We start from the raw sequence: 23,763 nt of genomic DNA, 5'->3' as shown, positions 1-23,763 counted from the left end.
GTGTATCTCATGTGTGGCGATGCAGTGCTTAGTTAGCTAAAACTAGACCTAGGAGTGTACACTTGTGTCACATGCAAGATCCTTTTTTGGTGTCTGGAGGACCCCCAGTTGGCATTGTTTGATGTCGGCCTCTATTCGCACTGCTGTTATTGCACGGAGCAACCGTGTCACTCGTTGCCAATATGTGTGTAGGCGTATGCAGCTCCATGTCCACTGCAAGTTTTTGTTCATGATACTGACAAACACACCACTGCCCTGTCCCCTGCTTCCCAGATCAGAGGTCCATGAATGAATGGGAAGGGGAAATCTGGCACAGATATATGAACTGGAGAAATAAATAAACATTTGTCAAACTGATCACAAAATAAGAGCATGTTTCGTGAATGATGCAAAACGTAATGGAGGTGTGGACAGTGCTTGAAATGGAAAACTAGAAGTGTAGGTACTCTGTACCAGAGTACCTGCTTGCTTCTGAGAAGTGCCGGTACTCTCCAATTAAAAGTATAGCATTTCTCTTCAGAAGTTTCGGTACTCTCGCTCTCAAAATAAAAAGTGCTGGTACTCTGTACCGGTCAGTACCAGCCAGGGCACAAGTCCTAAAAAAACAAGTGGGGGGACGTTGTCACCGGAAGTGACATCACGACAGGAAGTGACGTCACGAAAGGTGGCTTGCCCCATCAGGCTAATTGCCTCCCGTCGCTCAACCCTTAGATGCGATTGCATCTGCGAAGCCCGTGCGTGTGCAGCTGCTGTGAGCTCCGATCTCGCCCCAGAGAGGCCAAAGAGTGAAGTCCAGCTGTTTGACAAGGGGGACGGCGTCCACCGGGTAAAATAAGTGGGGGGACGCCGTCCACCTGCGTGGTACCCCGACTTGAGCCCTGGTACCGGCCCTGTGGGTTTTAATGAGTAAAACAGGAGTGAGTCAGGGTGGGGAGAAGCACACAATGGAGGATGCAAAAGGAAGGGGACGTGGAGAATCATACGGGGGAAGGGAACAGCAGAGGCGGAAGAAGGAAGCACATGGGCGAGAGCAATATGGAGCCCTGGAGAGCGAAACACATAGACTGGAGAGAGAGAGAAATACTGCATGGGGGAGAGAAGCACACAGGAGAGACAGCCGAAAACCCATTCACTCTCATGAAGCGCTGAATGAATAAGGAAAAAGTAGTTCCCTGAAAGTGAGCACTGGAAGGACACAAGTGAAGACACCACTCCTGGGGAGGGGCAAAAACAAGATGGACCATTCAATGCATCGAATAAGAAGTAAGCAAATGAGAGTGGCAATGAAGCCAACCAATGGGCAGGGCAGGCTTTAAGCCCACTGGTAAATTCTTGGTAAGTTGAAATTAAGTACTTCGCAACTGGACACAGTGCTTTAAATGGGCTGGTACTGTCCTGTACTGAGTATCGAGAGGGAGCGTACCAGCACTTCTCAAGAGAGACCTAATACTGTTAATTGGAGAGTACTAGCACTTCTCAGAAACAAACACGTTCTCTGGTGCAGGGTACCTGCACTTTTATTTTTCCATTTCAAGCAATGACCAGACAGCTTTTTTTCCTGGAAGGCTAAACCTTAATAATGCCTATTCCAAGAGGAGAGGCAGAAAGGAAAGGAGGAGACAGGATGTGCAAGGGCAAAGTTACCAAAGTGATGTAAACCTTACATGCCACAAAATTAGCCCCCTGCACCCTCCAACATAATTACCACCTCCTAATAGGAAGCCTTATCAAAGAAGGTAACTCCCAGCTCTGTGACTAACTTCTTATTTAAAAAAAAAATGATTCCGTCATCACAAAGTTTTTGAAAATGAATTTATAGATGAAAAGCATTTTATGTCTGGATTTGCTACCTAAATAGGAATTACTCATTTAGTGGGCTTATTTAAAAGGAAACGCTCACACCATCAGTAAGTACATCAGGTCAGAAAGTGCAGTTTCTCCCCAGTCTACTACGTTGTTTTTCATGTTCTCCCTGGAACAGAAGGTCAAAAGCATGACCAGTTAAGGGAATGTGCAATTACTGCAAAAATGAGTAGGTGCTCACAGAGAACACAGACGGCTGAAGGATGCCGCGTTCTTGCAGGAGACAATTCTGCGCTTTGGGGGAAAAAAGCCAGCACCCCGCAAGTTCCTTCCTTGGGAACAAAACTATCAATTTAGGAGGCCTTGTTACAGAACCATAACCACGATTTTTGTGGCAATGGCTCAGTTAAGAAGACAAAAACGCAAGTCTCCAATCACATTTAATTAGTATTAAATGTCAATTTATAATTAAGCGCCTCACTTTGTCGGCTTAGAATATGTGCGTTTCTTTATTTTGACAGTGACGCTGTGAATATTGACAAGATTGTTTTCTAGTTCGCCTTCCAGTATCCAGAGATGAAATCTTATCCTTAATTACCATGTATAGTGCCAATATGCCGCCTTTCAGTGGACTATATTAGACATGGAAGGCTAGTTTGGTTCGGGCAATTACCTGGATACTACCTAAATTGAGTGGACACGTCAACCTGGTGTGTGAGGATACAAAATTGTTTAGTTGTCAAGGAAAACCGGGAAGCTTGGGGTATTCTGGGATGCTGGATCTCAGGCATATGATCGGGGACAGCACTTCGCTAGAGATAGTTAAGACAACATTAGGGCCCCATCTCGTGGTTGTGCCAAATAACTACAAAAGGCCTGAAAAGTGCCCTGTGTGTTTTTCGGTGTATGTGGAGCGCTGTAGAAACAAAAGTGCTTTTTGCTTGCACTGCTGAAAATCCTTGCAACATTCAGGCGTATAATTTACCGAACCACATTTTCAACCTCTCCTGATATTTAATAAGTGTGATGTGAGAGTGTTCTGTTGCACTGGACCCCCTCAGATATTCCTCTGCTGTAGGGACCATCTGCCTTTCTGGTGTCATTACCCTTGTGTGTGGTGATGGGCACTATTTCGCTCTCACTAGTCCCAGGACGTGCGATACTCGAGACTGACCTGAGTTAAATTAAGTGCCACACAACAAACATTACCAGCAGGAACCATCCAGAGTGGCCATTTAGAAACCCACATGCCAGCTAGTGTGGTGTGACCAGTATCTAAAGAGGTCTTCGACTGAGAAAATGTGAAGTGTACCCAGAGAGAAGGTGGAAGACAGAGGAAGAGGGCCGCGAGTGTGTGTTATATTTGGAAGATTAAGGAGAAATTGCACGGGGGTGGGGTACAACATAAATAAAGAAAGCTATGGGGGTGGGGCAAGATTCTGGAGAACTGCTCTCTGGAGAGCAAATGTAGAGAATCCGCTCAGAATGAGAAATGGAAAATTCCACCTTAAGGAGTCCTCCTCTAGACCTCGGCCCCCAAAGAGAAGCCCACACAAGCTGGACAGAGAGAAGACCGAACCTCTCCTCTCTGTGAGACTGGTGGGTTAAGACCTCTCCATGCTGTTTCAACTGTGTCTCGAAAAGCTAGGTGCTATATAGAGGGGCTAAATTCGCCAGAGTAGAACATTTGACAGTCCCAAGAAAAGACTCATTTCAGTCCATTTCTCTTACATTTTCTTGAAGGACTGGGTTGCGACGGAAGGGCTCCTGGTTATGATCCCCTCAGCGTAATGGATTCCAAGCTGGATTCAGAACCACAGAGAAATTCTTCCTGGGGTCAGGTTTTGTGAGACTGGTGAAACTCTACAGACTGCTCAATGTTTTCTAGGCTCTGAAAAAGAAGTGGCTGGAGTCTGCTGCTTCCTGGGGTGGTCATCTACTTATGGTGTGGGTTTGGGGGGAGGGGGGGGTCATCTGGTCCAATAGGATTGTGTGATGAGAGAGGAAGGTAGAATCCTCCTCAGGGAGAAGATTCAGAGTGTGAAATTATACAAGTCAGTAAGGATAACACAGACACTTGCGCCATTAAAGACTACTGTAGGGAATTCACAGCACCATGTGACAATCAAAAACTTGGGTTAATCACCACAAGTGCAGCCAGAGATTTAGGGTGCTCCCTCTTGCATATGCTGGGCACACACTCGCTGCCTCCCCATCTTTAGATATGGCACAATGGGAAAGGTCTGAGCTTCTGCCCCTTTAAGAGTTCTGCTGCTGTTTGGACTACCCAGTCGCCTCAGGTGTTGAATCCAAAGACCTTCCAAAACATAACAACCTGATTAGCGACCGGTTGGCAAAACTTGATTAACGGAAATATGAAGAATGATAATGTATGTTATTTCTTTATATTCTTTCTAAGTCATATTTCAGTGGAATGTTGTGCTTACTTTCAGGGCCCTGAAGTCCCCAACTAACCAGTGAGTAGCCTTGAAGGAGCCCTGAACCCCACCCTGTCCTTCCAGATACATGGTTAAAACACATAAGAGATATTTTATTTACTTCCTTACAATTCAAGCTTAAAAGCGGTTTTCTGCCCTACAACAAAAGATCTCCTCATTGCTACAGGTCACCTGAATACAATTATTCCACTCAATGATTTTAATTAAAAAAAACGTATTTATTGATGTATGGATTTAACTAAGTTTTTTTTGCACCAAACATGCCATTATATGTTGCCCCTTGTGAGGGTGTGCTTCAAAAAATAAAATACACAAATACTTACAAGAGCTTAGAAAGAGAGAGTAGAAGAATAACTTTACCACCAGGTATAACTTGAAGATTCAGACTTTTACGCCCATGCATGTGGACATACCTTACAGCAGCGAGGCTACAGCAGCTCTTTCCACTTGTATTTGGTTTTCGCCAGCCTAACGCTGATATAACTATCATGTTTTTCTGTAACGTCAGGCAGAAAGACCACATCATTAATGCTGCATGAAAGTGTCCTCGGTGGAAGGCGAAACGAGTGGTAATTTCAGTACCACTCAATTTGGCCATGAATAAACTTCATAGGAGCCCTCTAAATGAGGTGCAGTATTGTAGTGCATCGGAAAAAAACTGGATACAGCTATACCTAGGTCAGGTAGGAAAAATGTATGGGCCACCAAGAAGCATCCAATGGTCCAGACATCCTCTGCTCGTTGTCACGTATGTTCCTTCAAAGCAGCATTCAATGTCCTCACATCCGGAGCCCATTGTCACTTATGTGCCATGACAGCTGAATCCAATCGGTCTAGAGGCCTGAGCCCATTGTCACTCAAGGACCATTGAAGTAGCATCCGATGTTTCTCCCATCATCAGCCCATTGTCACTCATGGGCCATTAAACCAGCATTGGTTGGCTCTCTGGTCTGGAGTCCATTATCACTAAGGGTCCCTGTTTTCCGTTTTTGCTGATTTTTACAGACCGAAAACTTTTCTTTTCTTGTCTGTATTTATTTTTAAATGTGGATAAAAACGGAAGTTGGGTTGCTTTTTGAGTAATTCTAAATACTGTTTGCCATGACTGCCAGTCCAATTGCTGTGTGAATTGATAGGTAAGGGGGCTAAAAAAGAAAGGAATTTTAGTAAAGAGGCTTTAACAGCAGTATATATGCACGAAGTTGATACTCAAATCTGCATATTTTCTTAACAGTGCATTGATTTATTTTCTGTGGGGGGTTACACAATTTAAACCTAGTAGACATTCAAGCATGAGTGCATATTTACCGGTTAAATAAATGTGGAAATATACTAATTTCAGCTTAATTTTTCCACAAAACCAAAAATAAATATGGCTAAATACAGATAAAATTTGCAAAAAATAAATATGGATGAATACTGATGGAAATGTCAAAAAAATAAATACCACAAAACCAGGAGCACTAATTATCACCTAGGGGCTGTCAGTCACATTGAGTAGCTTTTCAGGAACAGAGTCCATTGTCATTCAGTTGCTGTTCAACGCTGGCTCAAACCAGTCCATATTCAAGAGTATCTGGGGAGCCGGGGTTGGGGTGCTCGCTGAGATAGGTCAAGCAGCACTGGAGGGTTAGGACCCTGCATCCAGAGGAGTTTTTCCCATTGTCAGGTTCACTTGAATGACTCTTGGTCGAAGATCAGGTTTAGGCAGAAGCTGGGGCTTGTGGAGGGATGTTGAGAGATGCCGGGGGAGGGGGGGGGGGGTATTTCTGTTGGTAACCTAGGCCTCTGCTTTAGGGCAGACTTTGTTCGAATCATCAAAGCAAAGTCAGGCCACCAGATGATGGAGCATCCATCTGAAACTCAAAACATTAAGGGGTCCCATAACTCCAGTAAGCATCCTTTCGAGTCCACTATTGCTTACTAGTACTAGCTACTCAAACTTTACTAAATCAGTGGTATGAAGTCATGATGTATTGATGACTACCTGGCTTCAGAAAATTGAGTAAGTGCATTGAATTTCGGATTCCATATTCTTACTAGACATTGGCTGATAAAAAGACATGACGACCAAAATGAATCAGTTAATGGTCTCTTTTCTTCCTGGAAAATGTGACTGAGTGTAACAGATTTGCTGCTGTCAGTCTCTTTTAACCCCTTGAATGCTCATGACGAGCTGAGCTCGTCATGAGCCACGGAGCTCCGGTGCTCATGACGAGCTGAGCTCATCATGAGCTGTGGAACGCTCTCATGCGGGGATAATTCCCCTGCTGTGCTGAGCGTTCCACGGGAACGGGTGTGGCCGTGACGAGCTGTGGCCGCGACGAGCTGAGCTCGTCATGGACCCAGGAGCGCCGTGCCTCATGACGAGCTCAGCTCGTCATGAGCATGTGAGCGATGTGCGCCCCCCCACAGCACAGCAGGGGAATATCCCCCGCATCGAAGGGTTTAAGACACTAGCAGTTAGACCTCACAGGCACAGGGCTTCAGGTGTCCCTGGAATTTCTAATGCAGTGGTCCTCGTTCACCTAGATAGACCTGGTCGTGTTCACTTTGCATAGGGTCTGCAGCAGGGGAGGTACTTTTTCAACACGAACAGGTGGACATTTGTGCCCATAATCTTGACCTGTAAGGCAGCATTCACCTCGGAAGACCGGGAAGGGCGACACAAGGTTCAAACTTAAATGGGGGTTTACATTTTTAGATGTGGTATTAGCCAAGACTTTGTTTTTTTATTAAAATTATGTACATAATATACTTGTTGGGGCTTTCAGACAGCCTTCGTCTTCCATTGGTCTATTGCCGTGTCACTCACATTTTTCTTACACTTACTACAAGCTCCAACATAGGGTCAGCCCGCTTCAGCAACTGAGTAACATAACCGCGAGTGAAGGCATTTTGCCCTGGAACCAGGGTATGTGTGCTTTTCAAGAGCAGAGATATATTATTTTTTCATATTGTCGAAGGGCTGGCATGTAACTCAAAATTAAAGTTTTACAAAAACCATTGCAAACAAAACAAGCATTCACAAAGGGAAAATGTTGCTTGCCAACAACTGATTTATTGAAGGTTAGGTAGGCAAGACGAGTTTCTCAGTGATTTCCATTACCAAAATCAGTTCAGTTCTCGGTCATGTACTGCAGACGTTTAAATGTTGCATCGCTTCGTGAATAAAAAGCTTAAAGTGCATTTAGCAAGGTTAGGGATTTTTATTTTATTTATAAAGCTCGGAACTGGAAGAAGGTGTCCGTGCTCCAGGGCGAATAGTGCGGTAAACAGTCTACCAATTGGCAGTGCCTGATGCATTGCACTGTAGATGCACTTGGATGGCGCGTCATACCAATAAAGCACATTTCTGTATGGGTAGCAAAGTATGCTCATAACATGTGTATTTGTAAAGCGCACGTTCACCAATACAGGTATGTTGGCGCTGAATAACAGATGTTTGTTGTTACCCAACTCAATGGTACTCATTTTATCAACCTCAGATGGATGAAAGGCTGAGTGAACCCGCCGGGATTTGAACCTGTTACCATGAGGTCGAACACAGGCCAATGCAGTGAAAGCATTAGTCCACTGAGCCACCAGACCCGGTAAACGATGTTGAATATGGAGCATAGCAACTTGCCCGGAGGTGAACAGTGGTGCGCTTGGGAGCTGTAATATCCTAAAAACTGTGGTACTTGCTATGAGTTCGCACAGGAGCAGCCGATGAGCGACACATCCCTACTGACATTGTGACCCAACCTGAGGGATCCGAGTTTAAACCATAGCAAGGGGAGAGGATGTAACCTAATGGTTAGGGCGGTTGACCTCGAAGCTGGGGAAGCAGGTTCGAGTCTCGACTGGGACGCTCAACATCCTGTGATTCTGGGAAAATCACGTAATCTCCCTGTGTCTAACAAAACTGAATGTGTCCCTCTGTAATGCAACAGGTGCTCATGTAAAGTGCTCTGATAACTTCGGGTATACAAAACTTAGGTTAATTAAACTCTCTCCCCCCCAAAGGGATTTAAAGGTCACGATTGGGCTGTTGTAGCCGTACCTTGGTTCCAGGAGCCCCACTACTCATAAAGCACTGAGGAGACGAACGCAGCCTTGCTCTCGTGAAAATAACTCCACTGTTATCAGAGTCAACAAGTTTCTTCAACATCAATCCCATAAAAAGAAGGTCTGGTCATAAACACTTTATATAGCGCTGGGTGCCCATAGCTTTACCACGGTAAACCACCTTTACAATGCAGTCATTACTTCGCACTACATTTACAATGCTGTGATTACATTGCAGCATCCTTTACAACGCATGTCACTACAACGCAGTAATTACATTGCATGTCACTACAATGCAGGCATTACATCGCATGCCATAACAACGCATAGTACCCCTGCACTATCCAACACTTACCCTACTGTTGCACCTCTGGGTTAGAATAGTAATTTTTACACCTACACTAGCCAACACTTTTAAATGCAATGTAATGGTATGCGTTGTAATGGTATGTGTTGTAAAGTTATAATGCAATGTAATGGAATGCGTTGTAAATGTAGTTTAAAAAAACTTGTTGTAGTGGCATGCGATGTAAATGTATGCTTTGTAAAGGATGTTGAGATGTAAAAACTGCGTTGTAAAGGCATGCATTGTAACGTCATACATTCCTTTAACACAGAGCAGGTGATGGAGAACTGCAACATGGTGGACAGGCCCGCTGCAAAACAAGGCACTGATGAAACAAACCTGAATGAGTGTGATAACTTCTTGAACAAGCCACCTACTGTTGAAGAGAACTGATTTCATGGTCTGCACTCCCTTCCGAAAGCATTCTTGAGTAGAAGCCAGAAGTACACTAACTGATGCTACATACACTGTGTTCTTTAAAGCAGCTTGGTCCAGCCATGAGTTATCTGAGCTGGCCAAGGTACAAAAGAAAAAGCCACAGGGGAAGAACACAATGTGCTCAAAGACTAACACGCTGGACCATTTTGGACGGCACTCGGACACCACCCAAAAAAATTGCCATTTCAGGAAACACCAATGAACATATTTAGTTTGGGTAGCTTTGGCTGGCATTCACAGTTTCTCATCTTTCATTTGAAGGGAACCTGCCCAAACCAGACTGCACACAAGATCAAGGCATTTCCCTGGTGGAACAATGAAACTGAGCCAACAGGACCCCCAGCTCTATCCTGGCTTGCAACCGTGAACAAACATACCAGACAATATTGCAAGTTGCATGTGAAAAGGGCCAAAGCAGGCTTAATGCTGCATACTTAGCTGTATGCAAAAGTCCCCAAAAATGTAATCAAAACAACTGAACCGAAAGGTCTTACCTTTGCCAGATCTTCATTTCCTCCATGCTGGTTTTGGCTTATTGAAGGCGAGTGCCGCATCAGCTGGTCATGGAGCATTTCCAATCGAGGGCGCTTGTTTTCCATGTACTCCATTTCCGAATGTTTCGTTAAGTCGGACAAGTAGGAATGTGGGTCAGATCTTCCATGCAAGTCTTGAGATCTGGGTGAAAAAACACAGAAGTTTTAAAGTTGTTTTCTTTATGAGCTAGGTTTGCATGCTATGAGTGGCATCTGAATGGATGCATCGTACAACGTGAAAGAAAATATCAAGAAAGCAAAACAAAATAAAAAAGTTTATAAGTATTTGCTTAAGCAGAGATGTCCATTGTAAGACCAGAAGAGCGAGGTCCACCAACCACAGACTATGTACCCAATTTCCATTTAGGTTCATTGTATGTACATTTATGTTGAGTGGAACTGGACGATGTTGCACACAGCTGGCTTAGAATAAGCTGTATTCTTCCTTCAAGGGGAAGGTCCATGATTGTGAAACTGCTTTAAACTAAACAAAAATCCCAACAATAATTCCCCATAATCACTGGATGTGGGAAACCCTTCTCCCCAAGAGCTCAATCCATCTTCTGTCCAGCAAGTTCCTAGAAATGTGTTCAAGTAGCAGTCCTTGAACTAAGATTTGAGTCTCTCCACCTTGGTTTATTGTCTTATATGACCAGCCAATACCAAAGCACTCCTTGTTCTCACCCATGACATCAAAGCATTCACGTCAAGTGGTGTCAGTCACCTTGGGTAAGCATGAAGTCATAAGCACGAGGACAGTTCGGTTATACAAAGCTGGTTAGCGTTTTAATGAACATTTCAAGGTAAGATATCTTCTACCTCATTGTCTTTACTAAATAAAACACATTGCTCTCCCATACGTGATACTTTATCCAATGGTGTGAGACAAGCAATAAGTGAGCAAAGTGTCTTATTTTGCCCTCCCTGCATGGTGTGCTATGAGGCATGGTATGATTACCAAGAAGCCTTTTTTTCTGGTTCAAATAAAAAATCTGATTGCCTTTGTTGCTGTGAAACCAACTGCAAAACTCATTTAGAGAAACCGCTCGAATCAAATAATGACCGAAAGAAAAGGAGAGGAGTTGGCCTAACGGCTAGGGCGGTCGACCTCGAATCTGGGGAACAGGGTTCGAGTCTCGGCAATGATGCTGAACATCCTGTGATTCTGGGCAAATCATTTAATATCCCCTTGCCTCTTAAAAATGAATGTGTCCTCATGTAACGCAACTGGTGCTATGTAGGTGCTCTGATAGCTGATACCAGATTAAGTTTGCGCAAAATATAACTCTGTAAAAAAAAAAAGAAAGCTTGTGTAGTACGCCTCATGTCCATTGGGTGCAAAAGCTCGAAGGGGAGCTAGTCAGGCAATGTAATGAGTAATGGATTGTTTTAATAGAAAGGGTTGACTTATGAGTAACAACCTGGGGTATTTTGAGACATGGGAAGATTTTGGGGATAGACTTGTGTATAATAGTACAAGCTTCACACCCAAAGGAGTAGACGGATCCTTCATATGCACTGTGGTTTGGAGGCATTTCCTTCTTAGATCTTGCTACAGGCAGCTTTAGTTTTCAAGCACGTGTTATGTAACCCATAATTTAAACAAACAAAAAAAAATACATGTCCGGATTGGTGGGGGGGGGGGGGGGGCGTTTAGGGTCATCCCATTTGAGCCATACATGGGATTTCATGGCAACACAAAATGTAGCTTGCAATTCATTCAGAGTCTGTGCATGTTCTAGGATGCAATACACACTTTATTGATATGATAACTTATTTGCCGATTTATGTCTTTTATGTAGAAGGCATGTCCTCTTGTCATAATGGCAAATCCACACTATTGACTTATCAGTCTTAAAAATTCATTATTGTTACTCTGTTGTCTTGGCAACATTAATATATTTACATCTTGTTTGTACACAAAGTCCAAACCTTTAGCGGTTTAAGCCTTTTAGGCTCACCAGTTACAACACAAATTTGCTCTTCTCACTCCTTTTGATAACACTCTTCGTTGAGGGTACAACAACTCTGCTAATGCAATCTGTTCACCAACCGGGCCCCGCTTCAAGCGTCCGTGCTGTTGTAGCCCAAGAGGTTACTTCAGTATGGTGTTTGCCTTCTAGAACAGAAGGGAACAACACACAGTCTCCCTTCTAATACCAAACACTCCTCCTGACAAAAAGCCAAACGTATTAGCTTTGCCATTGTATGTTTAAGAAAAGCAAGACTTATTGGCTTTGCCAATGCTTGTTCTTCTTTGCATGATTCAGATCTCTTCCTGTTCATTCCCCTTGAACCTGAATGCATTAAATGACACTAGATGAAACCTGTTTTTTTTACTGTAAGTAATATATATATATATTTCTTTTACTGTAAGTAATATATAAAGGGAAAAAAATAACATGTTACAAAAGTCCTGCAAAGAATGTGCCTGGAATTTTCCATTTCAATGCTGTTAAGTTCATGGACATCTGCCTACACGAACAATTTATAATGCTGTATGCTTTTAATTTGGTTATTACTAATAAGGAGCATTTTTGGTTTGGTAACCCTGAAAGTGCTCGTATAACACTTACACAATTTCAGTGCCTTACAATCGATGTATTCATTTGTATGTTTTGGACCAGCAGTGAGAAATGAACCTTAAAGAGGCATACACTCGACTCTTAAGACCATTATTATTTCCCGTTTGTCATGCTAGCAACACATGCTTACACGTGCAAATGTTATGCTATGTGTATTTGGAAGCGTGCAAAACATTTATTAATATTAGTATTCATCAGGAAAATTGGTTGCTAAGTAAATAACAAATAATTAGCAATTATATCAAATGAAAATTAGCACAGCAGTTCAAGAAGGTTGGAACACTAGATTAAATTAAACCGCACTCACAAGTAGATGCTTGCAAAAAGTATTGTATTGAATAAATTGAAGCTTTCGTGGGTATTTACAATTTTTTACAAGGTTGTCAAAGCGGAATACACAGAATTGCAGGGGCAAGAAGTATGGTGACATTCAGTGCTCAGTGATGGTGGTGAAGTGCATATATACAGAGTGAAACAAGCATTGGAAATGCAATAGGTCTCGCACCATTAGAGTTAGTGTTTTTAGAATTGTTTATGGGTTTTTTTTGTAAATGTTTAGCATTTTTGTTTCCTGTAGCCAATGCTAAAGAATTACAAATAAAAAAAGCCATAAACATTTCTAAAAGCTCTAACTGAAATGGTCTGAGACCTATTGCACTGTGTGAGGGTGAGGGGTTGAGGGTGAGTGAGGGTGAGGGTGAGGGGTTGAGGGTGAGTGAGAGTGAGAGTGAGGGTGAGGGTGAGGGTGAGGGTGAGGGTGAGGGTGAGGGTGAGGGTGAGGGTGAGTGAGGGTGGGTGAGGGTGAGTGAGGGTGAGTGGTTGAGGTTGAGGGTGAGGTGTTGAGGGTGGGTGAGGGTGAGTGAGGTGTTGAGGGTGAGTGAGGGTGAGTTAGGGTGAGGGGTTGAGGGTGAGTGAGGGTGAGGGGGAGTAGTTGAGGCTGAGTGAGGGTGAGAGTGAGGGTGAGTGAGGGGTTGAGGGTGAAGGTTTGAGGGTGAGGGTGAGGGGTTGAGGGTGAGTGAGGGTGAGGCGTTGAGGGTGAGGGAGGGTGAGTGTGGGTGAGGGTGAGTGAGGGTGAGTGAGAGTGAGGGTGAGTTAGAGTGAGGAGTTGAGGGTGAGTGAGGGCATGCGTCTGCGTACATGTCTCTGTAGGTGTAGTGCTGCAGCCCCCGCATTCATATTGGGCAGCCCCGCAGGCACCCCTAGAGAGCCTTGCAGCCAGCTCAGACTGGATAGGTGTGCTGCATTGTATCAATCCATACCCTGCTCCCACCGCAGCCTCCCTGAAGAACCATGGCAGACCCTCGCGTTTCTTTCTTGTACTTTATTTTATTTAGAAAAAAAGCAGAACCTAGAGAATATAATACATCCACCTATAGGAAATATTTTCGAACTAAAATGGCCTGCTAATATAAAAATATGCATTTTATCAGATATATATCGTGTGATCTTTTCGTGAAACAAATGGAATGGCATATTTTGCATGTGCAGTTTCCCTTGCTGATATTGCGAAATATACCATGAATGACGATGCAGGCGATATATTTTATTAATTGTATATCGAAAGGACATATTTCCCCATACCTTGACTACAAGCAAAAGAGAGATTGCGCGTAGGAAAGAGGCGAGGAAGGCGGATCGCGCCCTGTTTTCCTGTAATTAAAGCAAACGCTCCTTTTAATAACCTTGGATGCCAGGCGGTCGTATTTCACGCGCCTCGGGCAGACGGGGGGGGGGGGTGGAAGAGCAAGCTTACAGTGTGTTTGAAGAAAGAGCAATGTGTGGGAGCAACAGGGAAGTTGTGGGAGGCAAATTTAGAGACTGGGTTTGGAGGGATGACTGGGTCTTAGAGATTGACTTTTTTGGGATGGGTTTCTATTTAAATAAGTTGTCTAAGCTCCGAGTGTTAAAAGGAGAGTCTCCAATACATTTCTGGGACGAGTTGTGGAGAAATTGAAATGCCCTGGGATGTTGGAGCGGATTGGAAGAAGTCAGTAGGGGAGATGGATTTCGTGACCTGGTCAGTGAAATCTTTATCTGGCCTGGGGACTGTATGTCGGATGAGGGAGGCAGTTTTGGAAGTTGTAAGTGGCACTGACCTGTGAGTACTTCAAACGATGGAAAGGAGACGGTTTGAAGCTAAATGTGTGCTCGGACGCCATTTGACTACCTACCTCTTTTGTTGAGGGGATCACAGATACAGAGTTGCAGTGTAGACTTTGAGATTTCTGAGGACTTGCATTAGGCAATGAATGGAGAGTAAGGTTTCGATAACTGATATTTTCTCCTCAAGCGAAAGGATCAGAGACACGGCGGGTAAAATAAACAAAAAAGAAGCCGGAGGGAAGAGAGGGGAGGGGGGAGGAGAAATGCGACACGGCGGGAAGGGGAGGGGGCGGAGCGGGTCAAATAAACAAACAAGCCGGAGGGAAGAGAGGGGAGGGGGGAGGAGAAATGCGACACGGCGGGAAGGGGAGGGGGCGGAGCGGGTAAACAAAGACGGACGTGCACGCGCTTTTAAGCTCAATGCGCATGCGCATTGAGCTTAAAAGTCACGGGCACTGCAAGGAATCGCCACGATTCCTTGCAGTGTGGATAAAGAGTAGATAAGTCGCAATACTCTCGCCTTGCTCGATGCGCATGCGCATCGACAGGCGAGACCTAAAAATTAGGGAATTAGGAAAAGATCCGAAAACTCCCGTGCAAACAACCTTCCAAAGGGTCACTTGATGCAAACTGAGGCGCTCCTTTGTCTAGGCTATCATATGATCCCTGTTATGTAAACATCCCAATACTTCACTGACAATTATGTAATTTCACATTACAGATTCCGCTGTTATTCTTTACTAGCTTTCCCGTCGTGCATTGCTGCGATCTCAGAAGAAAGGAAATGTAAGGAAACTTGTTATAACATTCAATTTACATTGTGTCATTTTTATTGAAACTTATTCATTTTAATATGGAAAACATTTTAAAGTGTTTTAATTCTATTTATTTATTACAGTGCTTGTGGATACACTTTTTTTTTGTTTTTCCGTCTGGTGCGTATACGAATAAATCAGAAGGTTTTCCGACGCGTGAGCTGACCACATACAGTTCTCCATGTGAGAAGCACGGATTCTCCAAATTCTAGTCCACACACTTGCAGCGATTGTCCTTGTGCTTTGTTGATGGTCATTGCAAAAGCGAGTCGCACCGGAAACTGTAAACATTCAGTATTGGAAAGATTGAGGGCCCTGGGGGCCGGGATCCGATATTTAACAATTTTTCGCCAGAAACCTTTGCGGGAGTGTACTCAACAACTTCCCAAAGTTTCATGCTGATCGGATGAATGGTGTAGTAATACATAAAGGACAAACAGACAGACAGACATACATTCGTTTTTTTATATATATAGATGTTGGCACTATACTATCTCTTTCATATTAGGAATGTGTCAGTTTGTAATGTAACTGGTGCTCATGTAAAGCGCTCTGATACCTTTGGGTCAAGTTTGGGCTATATAAAACTCCAAAGGAGGGGCAGCACATCAGAAATGTAAGCAGTTTGTCGGATAGGTAATAGTGTGACCATGTTTTATAAAGAATAAAATTCCAGCTGCCATAAGTTAAAAGGATGTAAGTCAACTCTGAGTCCCTTGACCTTATAAAAGAACTCCCCCTTCGGCCTCATCCCTCTATATGGATACAGAGCTCCTTGGTGTCTCCAATATCCTTGTAATGTACGACGGGAGATATTTGATCCCATATATGTTTACTATTAGTAGTTTCTTTTTATTGATAACAGTAATGCAACATTTATGTTTTACTATCAAACGGGATAAGTTCTGGTTTATCGTATACATACAAACATAGATCGGTTCCACATTTCAATACTTAGTGTTCTTTCGTTACATTATTTACGGTGTACCTGGAACAGGAGAGGGGACAATTGGTGGGACATAGATGTTACCACGATATTCATTCCATTTGCCCCATATTTGTGACAATTATTTCTAGCAGCCTCTTGCAACATATACAGTTTTCTCCCTTATCATGCACCAGTCCATGTCGGCCTTCCACCCCTCACTGAAGGAGTTGCACTTGCGCCCCACGTTTTGGCAACGTTCCTTTTTACTACCATCAGACCCATCATCTCCCATGTTTTGTCTTTGCTATTCAGATCTGTAGGTTCCCAAACATTTAGTTTACCAGCAGTCTTAAGTATTAGAAAGTATTCTGATTTATATGTACATGACATATTCACTGTGGAAGAGGTGTGGCACAGCGGCCAGGGTGCCTGACTCCGGACCACGGGGTTCATGGCTCAATCCCCGGATCCGGCGGCAGGTCAGCCCAGCACCATGTGACTCTGGGCAATAGCTCGCTTAATCTTCCCGAGGGCCACCAGCGCCTGAAAACCACTTCGGAGGTAGCTGCGCTTTACAAATTCAAGGTTATTATTATTATTAAGAAGAAAAAGGTTAAAATAACATAGTCGGTGGAAATTTCAGTGACAAAGTAGCATTTTAAACTCAAACACTGAAATTGTCCAGGATAGTAGGCAAACCTCAACTCACACTGCGTGAGGGCAAAAATTGTTTTTAATTTTTGCACTCATGTGGTGCGATTTATGTTTTGTCTATTATCCTGGACAGTGACTAAGTTGTCAAGTACGGGGGTGGCCAGGCCGGATATTAAAAGGATCCACGGTATGTAATCTAGCTGGACCCTACACATATATGGCATATTTCCATATGGTGAACTACAATTTTACGAGACCCATATCGTGGTATATTGGCTCTACCAAAATAAGCACACCCTGAAGAAGACCACAGTGGTGAACAAAACGCGTAGGCTGTGTTGCTTTGCTGTAACACTTGGATCTATAGGTCTATTGTACAAGCACAATAAAGACGATTTGGAACATTCTACATTTTGATTTGGACTCTTTCACATTATGTACTTTTGGCGCATTACTATATGTATTTTTCTATATTGGGGCCTCAGGTCACACCCTGATGCAGACGGTGCTTATAGGGAGTGCACAACGTTTCTTTGGAAATTACTTTCTGTGGGACAAAAGGGAGGGGAGGAGAGGGGCGGGGCTGTTCATTATGCTCACTGATCATTTTTTATTTTTGAAACACTGAAACACCAGTTTTAGTTATCTCAAGTAACTAAAAACTGTGCCCTAAGATAACTAATATGTGCCCCTGCCATGCACAGTCTTGCCATCAATTATGTCATTTTGAGATTAACTCCATCTTCAAGCCTCCCATAATACAATTTGTTATTCTGTTGAATATTCCGTGGTTACCAATGAACTTTTATCATGAGTTTTAGACAAACCACATCAATGTTTATTGTGATATGATTTGATCTCTCATATTTATAACAAACCGTCCTATTGCATGTATTTGTGACATCAATTCATGTATGAACAAGTGTTAAGGACATTACTGTATAGTTGCTGATGCAGTCTCTTCATGATATTTTAACTCTTAACATGGTATAATTAATTTAAAAAAAATTCTATCCTGAATAACCATATTTTCGTACATCGTCAATTTCTGTTCAAATTTCATTGCATCTTTTTATGTGAAATGTATATGCCTGCACTTTTTAATGTATAGCTTCTTGCTTAAGAATTCTTTAAAAATTGGACATGTTTCTCCCTGCACTTGGCAAGCCATTTGTATGCAGGGGACTCCTTCTTTTCTAAATATTTGAGAAGTTGCAGTCATGCTATCAATGATGTTCTAGATCATGTTGTGAGTGATGTAGTATGTGGGGGAATTAGCAGTGCATAGTGAAGAGTTGCTTGTGTTCCAGGTTAGCAAAGACATGGCTTGGCAGTTCAGGCTAGACTGTTCCGATTGGAGCAGGGTCGACACTGGGTTGTATATAGCTGGGTCCAAATCGAGGTGATATGCTGTACAAAATAACTATAGATAGCGATGCGGCTCTGAGTAATTACTAGTGGCTGAGATTCATTCAAGCATTCCGTCCATCACTTTATTTGTACGACTTTTAAGTTCACTAACAATGAAAGTTTGATCTTCTGACGGTGTTTCATAATGCTCCTAGAGGGTGTATTTGAACTCTGCTAAAGCAGAGTCTATCCAGCAATTCCATATTGTTTGAGGCCAACATGCTGTTTCAATGTGGTATTTTGTTATTAGAACCGCTGGAAGGAACACACACAAAGCCATCCAACTATTACCAAACAGTTACCCTAACAAAAAAATCTGGCATGTTGGCTTGGCCAATTTGAGAGGGGAGAGGGTCAAGACCAGGTGCTTGATTCCAGCAAAGTGAGCCCTTAGTACTGCAAGCCAAGCCCATTCAACCCAAAAATATGTGTTGGAAATGCGTCTTCCCTGTGCGGCAAAATTTATACTGGCACTGGATTAATCAGAATTTTCTTAGTCTTGCGAATTAAAAGGCTATGCCTTTCCACCAGCCTCTCGTGCTGGGTTTCACATTTGCACCCAAGGATGTCCTTTTTATGACTATTATTTCTTTGTTGGGAACAAACATCTCTGTCGGAAGCCCTGGAACATTTTGTTTTTCTGGGCTCTTTACAATGAATCTCAGCCTTGGCCAGCATTACTCTATCCCTTCCAGTGGTTGTGATAACGTTGTGTTCTGCATTTCTCTGAATAATGCCCCTGCTTCCACCAGACTGTCCATTTTAGTATCAAATATAGCACAGACCTAAATAAATGAAGGGTCTCAGGAGGGACTTAAACAAGGAATATGTTCTGGAATTTGTGGCAGTCATAACAGCACAGTACAGACTCTGTCTTCAGTGCCAGGGTTCCTCACATCTTCCATAGGTGGGACCCCATTTCTATTTACGAACCAATGCTTAAAATTGTTGTGACCACAGTATGTCCATTTTCAACACTATTATGTAAGCTAGAACTTATTGATTGATTTGGGCCCATCAGATAACCAAAATCACAGCCATATGTTGCCCTGTCTGGTGTCAGAGCCAGGTCTAGGTAAGGGCAATCCTAAACTGGGCCTCCTCAGCAGGGGAGCACAAAATTGGCCTAAAGCAGACATGTGGTGTAATGCTGGTGCACTTTAGATATCACAAGGGCTTCTGATTAGGTTTATTTTAAGGAACAGTGGTCCCTAGCTTAATCTGAATCGTAGAACGATAGACATACAAGAAATACCATGAATGTCCCTTGTCCAGCCGGACAGGATTTTTTATTATTATTTTCAAAATCTTTAAAAATGTCTCAACAAGAGTTCAACATACAATGACAAGTGGGCACACCCCGTGACCCACGGTGTACAAGACAAAACAAGAAGGAAGGTTATATACAAAAAAAAACGTACAAGACGGTCTGTACTCGTATTCAATTACACAGACTTGGACATAAACTGGGGTGGTATGGTGAGCAAAAGAACGATGGGTTTAACCCAGATCTCTGTACTGGGGTGAATGTATGACATTGTTCTGCATTCTGTCCATCAATTGTTCTTTATGCATCATATTGTAACTGCGGCATCGAGGTTTGTGTTTTCCATAAACAGGGCTTTTTCTACCTGCTGAAAAAAGCAGGTTCTGCTGGGGTTTTCAACAGCATAACCTACTTCTTCAAAAAATACATTTTTCATCCACTCCTATTTCTGTTCATGACCTAGTGGGGTGCAGCCAATTTCAACACCTTTGCCCATCCCTGCCAGGTTTCGCTGCTTCATCCACTTTGGACCCCTATATCATTTGTGACCATGGGGAACCTATGTGGCGCTGAGGCAAATCCAGAAGCAAGTGTGTCCTACACAAGCATCCATTCTCAAACAGATAAATGCATAAGCGAGTCAGGATCACATACAATGTGAGGAGGCTTCAGTGTCAAAATACAGGACAGCAATTTAACCAGATTGTTGCTTAACTATCAATATTTCGATAGCGGTATTACCTTCAGGGATCTGCTGTCTACCATCCAGAGAATCCCCTTGCTTTCAGCAGATGGAGGCTCCAGGCAGAATGAGGGGGAGAAATGAGGAATAACTGTGCTGCCGAATTAGACCCCACAAGCCCCTGTAACTACTCATTTCTGTTATTTCTCCTAAAACCCGGTAACTCCGGGGGGAGATGGCCGCAGTGCTGGTAACTCAGGAGGGCTAGGGGCGGGGCGGGGTGGGGTGGCAAGTGCAATGAAGTATGACCTACAGACAGAGGCGAAGACTGCAGTGTCCGCATAACTGGACTGCAGAAACCGCATCTTTCACAGACTTCCTGTTAAACAGCCCTCTAGACAGCGGTGCAGCGGCTGAAAGAGGTCATGTCAGTGCTGTGCTCTTCCCCAGACACAGCAAGCAGCGTCAGACGCGCCTGTTGGGCATGCAGGCACTTCCGGACAGGCTGCTTTTACTGGCTGCGCTTGGGTCGGTTATGTGGCATGCACGGGCCTCTCCGAATGGCCCGTTGTGAATGTTAATGAAGTAGAATCCTTTTAGGTCCGGCTTGGCAGCTTAACTGACTGCTAGAGCTGTTAGCACTACTTTCATCAAACGTGCACCTACGTACGGTGCCCGGGGAGTAAGCATTCGCCTCATACTATTGGCTGTCTGGTGTGTCATTCCACTTCCTATGGAGCATTTCCATTGCAATGTATAAGGGGCTAGTTTACATTTAAAAACTACAATGAATCTTCAGGTCACCACTCTTCTAAATAAACACTGGTGAAGCCAGTAGATTTGGCTTTAGTATGCTAGAGCATGCAAACAAAGGCATTCAAAAATGCAATTTGTACGAGTGTGTGCTGCAGCTGTGTATGGGCTGGGGTTAGTCTTGTCAGTCATTTGTTTGTGTTTTTTGTTAATGAGGATGGTGATGTATGCACTCAGTGTGTGCTGCAGCTGTGTATGGGTCAGTCATTTGTTTCCTTCAGATATCTCACGGGCGCTACTCCGCTGCTTTCCCTGCTTGCACACCTCACATGCATTGCTGGAATTGGAATCAATATACTCGGGAACCCATAAATTACAGGGCGAGGTGTGGCATGGAAATGGGGTGGTCACGAAGGGCGGAACTTGAAAATCAGAGTCTGACAGTCAACTTTTACACTTATTTTAACAAAATAAGCTGCAAAACTATTGGCAACAAGGACAAATGTGACAGTAAATCTGTTTTACCTCACTTAATTTGCGACAGAGAGGCTGCATTTCAAAATATCTTGTAGGATTAAGAAACCTGCTAAGTTTTATATCCTCACTTTGTGTTTCTCCTGACCATTCATTCAACCTATAAGGTCTACAAGTATGGACGATATGCGATTCCTACACCTTATAATCACTGTCTTATGTAACATTGCCTGCACACTGATTTACCACTTGTATGATTCATTTTGACTCTGTGGGTGGGACTGCTGCTGTTTGCTGGCCAGAGGGAGCCGTGCTGAGGGACCACTCCAAGTATCAGGATTACTCGCTACCAGGACGGCGCTGGATCGTCTACCGCTGCTGCCGCCCATAGCGAAAAAAATCGCGTTCTCTCTTCCTGCAGCGTGGGACGTGTTCAGGCAAAGCCCGGGTCAAGGGCGGACCCGTCTTCGCCTGCCATCGATCGGAAGCTCTTTGTTTGGGGAAACGGCCACTACAACGCGGCCATTTCCACGAAAGCCTTTACCACGCATGCATTAGAACGCATGTGTGGTTACCACGAAAGCCTTTACCACGCATACCTTTACTACGAGATGCGTAGTAAAGGCATGTGTGGTAAAGCCCCCAAAAAAGGGGGGTACCTGAGGGGGGATCTCCCCCCCCCCCCTACCTCAAAAAAAACGAAAATGAAGTGGCGAAGTGGAGAAAAACAGCGTCGTTGGAGAGGAAACGGAAAGAAACTTCCACTCCCTCTTTACGACGTAGGACGTCATCAAGGAAGATGGAGGAGAAGAGACGACGACGTGAAGACGCAAGTGGAATTTTAATTTAAAAAAAATAAAGATTGAGGGTTAAGGGCAGGGGTAATTAGACGAAGGTTTGGGGGCTGGAGGGACACGTAAGGGTACAGGGGAGGGGCATAACCTTTCCCAAGAGTATGCCCTTACCATGCATAAATTTATAACGAAAATCTTAAATCTACCCGTGGTAAAGGAATTTACGTGGAAAAGGTTATGCATGAAAAAGCATTCTGTTGTAAAGCAGGTGTGTTAATGGCATACATTGCAACGGAATGCGTTGTAACGACATACAACACTTTGTTTGTTGTTGTGGTCATTGAGGTACCTGCTCTTCCTTTACTAAGTTGGTGGTAGTACTCCGTCTTCTCCATACCCTTATATTGACTTCTACATATGCTCCTTGCCCCTTAGTATGGTGAAAAAGAAGCTAATTAGCAGTGGCCCAGTGGCCACCCCGCCTCATAACAGCATGTTTAGCAATCGGATACTTGAGGGGAGGCTGTCCATTGGTTCCAGCCTGGATCCTGCTTGCGGCCAGGGGGTCAGCTCATCTTGTACTTCACCGGTGACTGTTGCTTTTACCCCTGGTACCACAGCTTTAGGGCCTTGCAATTCCTCTAACCTGAACTCTCCATCATTGAGCTGCGTGAATGGTCCAAGCTCTATGGATGTGAGGGGTTGTGATGACTCTCCTATAATCCCTAGGAATTCTAAATCAGGAGCTCCCTAAAAAGCTCAGCAACATGGTTTCCACCCTGATACAAACTCCTACTCAGGCCCACTGCCAAGCTTTGGTAGAGAGGTGTTCAGTGCTCTCTTCCCTCTCCTCACTGTGTCTCCTACCTATGGGTGGGGGTGGGGGGGGGTCACGGGGGAAGACCAGTACCTGCTTATCACAAAGTGGTGCAGCGCAGCTATTGGAGGATCCGTTTATTCGTCTAAACTCCTAGTTAAAAACAGAACTTACCCCCTTAGTTGTGGACTTGATGCCCTGGAAATTAACATTCCAGTCTCTCTGTCTCATTTGACTCCTTTGCATCAGGTCGGTACCCCTTCACATTTAGCAGGTTCAACGCGCCCGTCACTTCTCAGTCTCAACTCATGGCAGAAGCGCAGGCTCCAAACCTGGCCTCCTCCGCTGGTGGAGGACCATCCAACAAGCAGCCCAGCTCGACTCGCCCTTTGAGCAGTGCCCAGGACCCCGCTCTCATCACCGCTTCTTACTGGTCCGCAGCAACCACAGGAAAGGAGTCTCGACTGACGCTTCCTCAAGCGCTTGACCGAGTAGCGATCGACCTCCTGCCTTCTCTTTTGTGGCAGTACTTTTTGGGGTTCCACCCTTATCGAGGGGCAGAACGATTCCTCCGAGGAACTGTTTAATAAAACTCTGAATTGGCTGATGACGCATAAGGATTTTCCTAATACTCACGCTCAGGGCACACGTCCTAAAAAAAGAAGTGGGGGGACTAACCAGGTTAGGCAGTATGCAAGTAAAATCAGGACGCTTGCCATCAGTGCATGATGTCACGACGCGCAACATTGCATGTGACATCACAGGAAGGTGACCTCACTGGAAGTGACATCAGGTTTTAAGACCTCACACACGTTTAGCAGTGAGTACATTTAAGTGCATTATGAGATTTAA

At 44.0% G+C, this 23,763-nt stretch overlaps 1 protein-coding gene across 11 annotated transcripts in view; it reads right to left on the bottom strand.

Moving 5' to 3' along the window:
• The window catches only part of NCOR2 (nuclear receptor corepressor 2), a 1,233,371-nt gene that overhangs the window by 931,033 nt on the left and 278,575 nt on the right, over positions 1-23,763 (bottom strand). For all 11 annotated transcript variants that reach the window (XM_086942885.1, XM_086942883.1, XM_086942892.1 and 8 more), the window contains exon 4: positions 9,591-9,771. In XM_086942885.1, coding sequence (XP_086799011.1) covers positions 9,591-9,771 — 181 coding nt within the window. The remainder of the gene's footprint in view (positions 1-9,590; positions 9,772-23,763) is intronic.

The sequence above is a fragment of the Lissotriton vulgaris genome, chromosome 11 (genome assembly GCF_964263255.1).
Source record: "Lissotriton vulgaris chromosome 11, aLisVul1.2, whole genome shotgun sequence".
In the NCBI taxonomy this organism is placed as follows: Eukaryota; Metazoa; Chordata; class Amphibia; order Caudata; family Salamandridae; genus Lissotriton; species Lissotriton vulgaris.
This window is presented reverse-complemented; position numbering and strand designations above follow the sequence as displayed.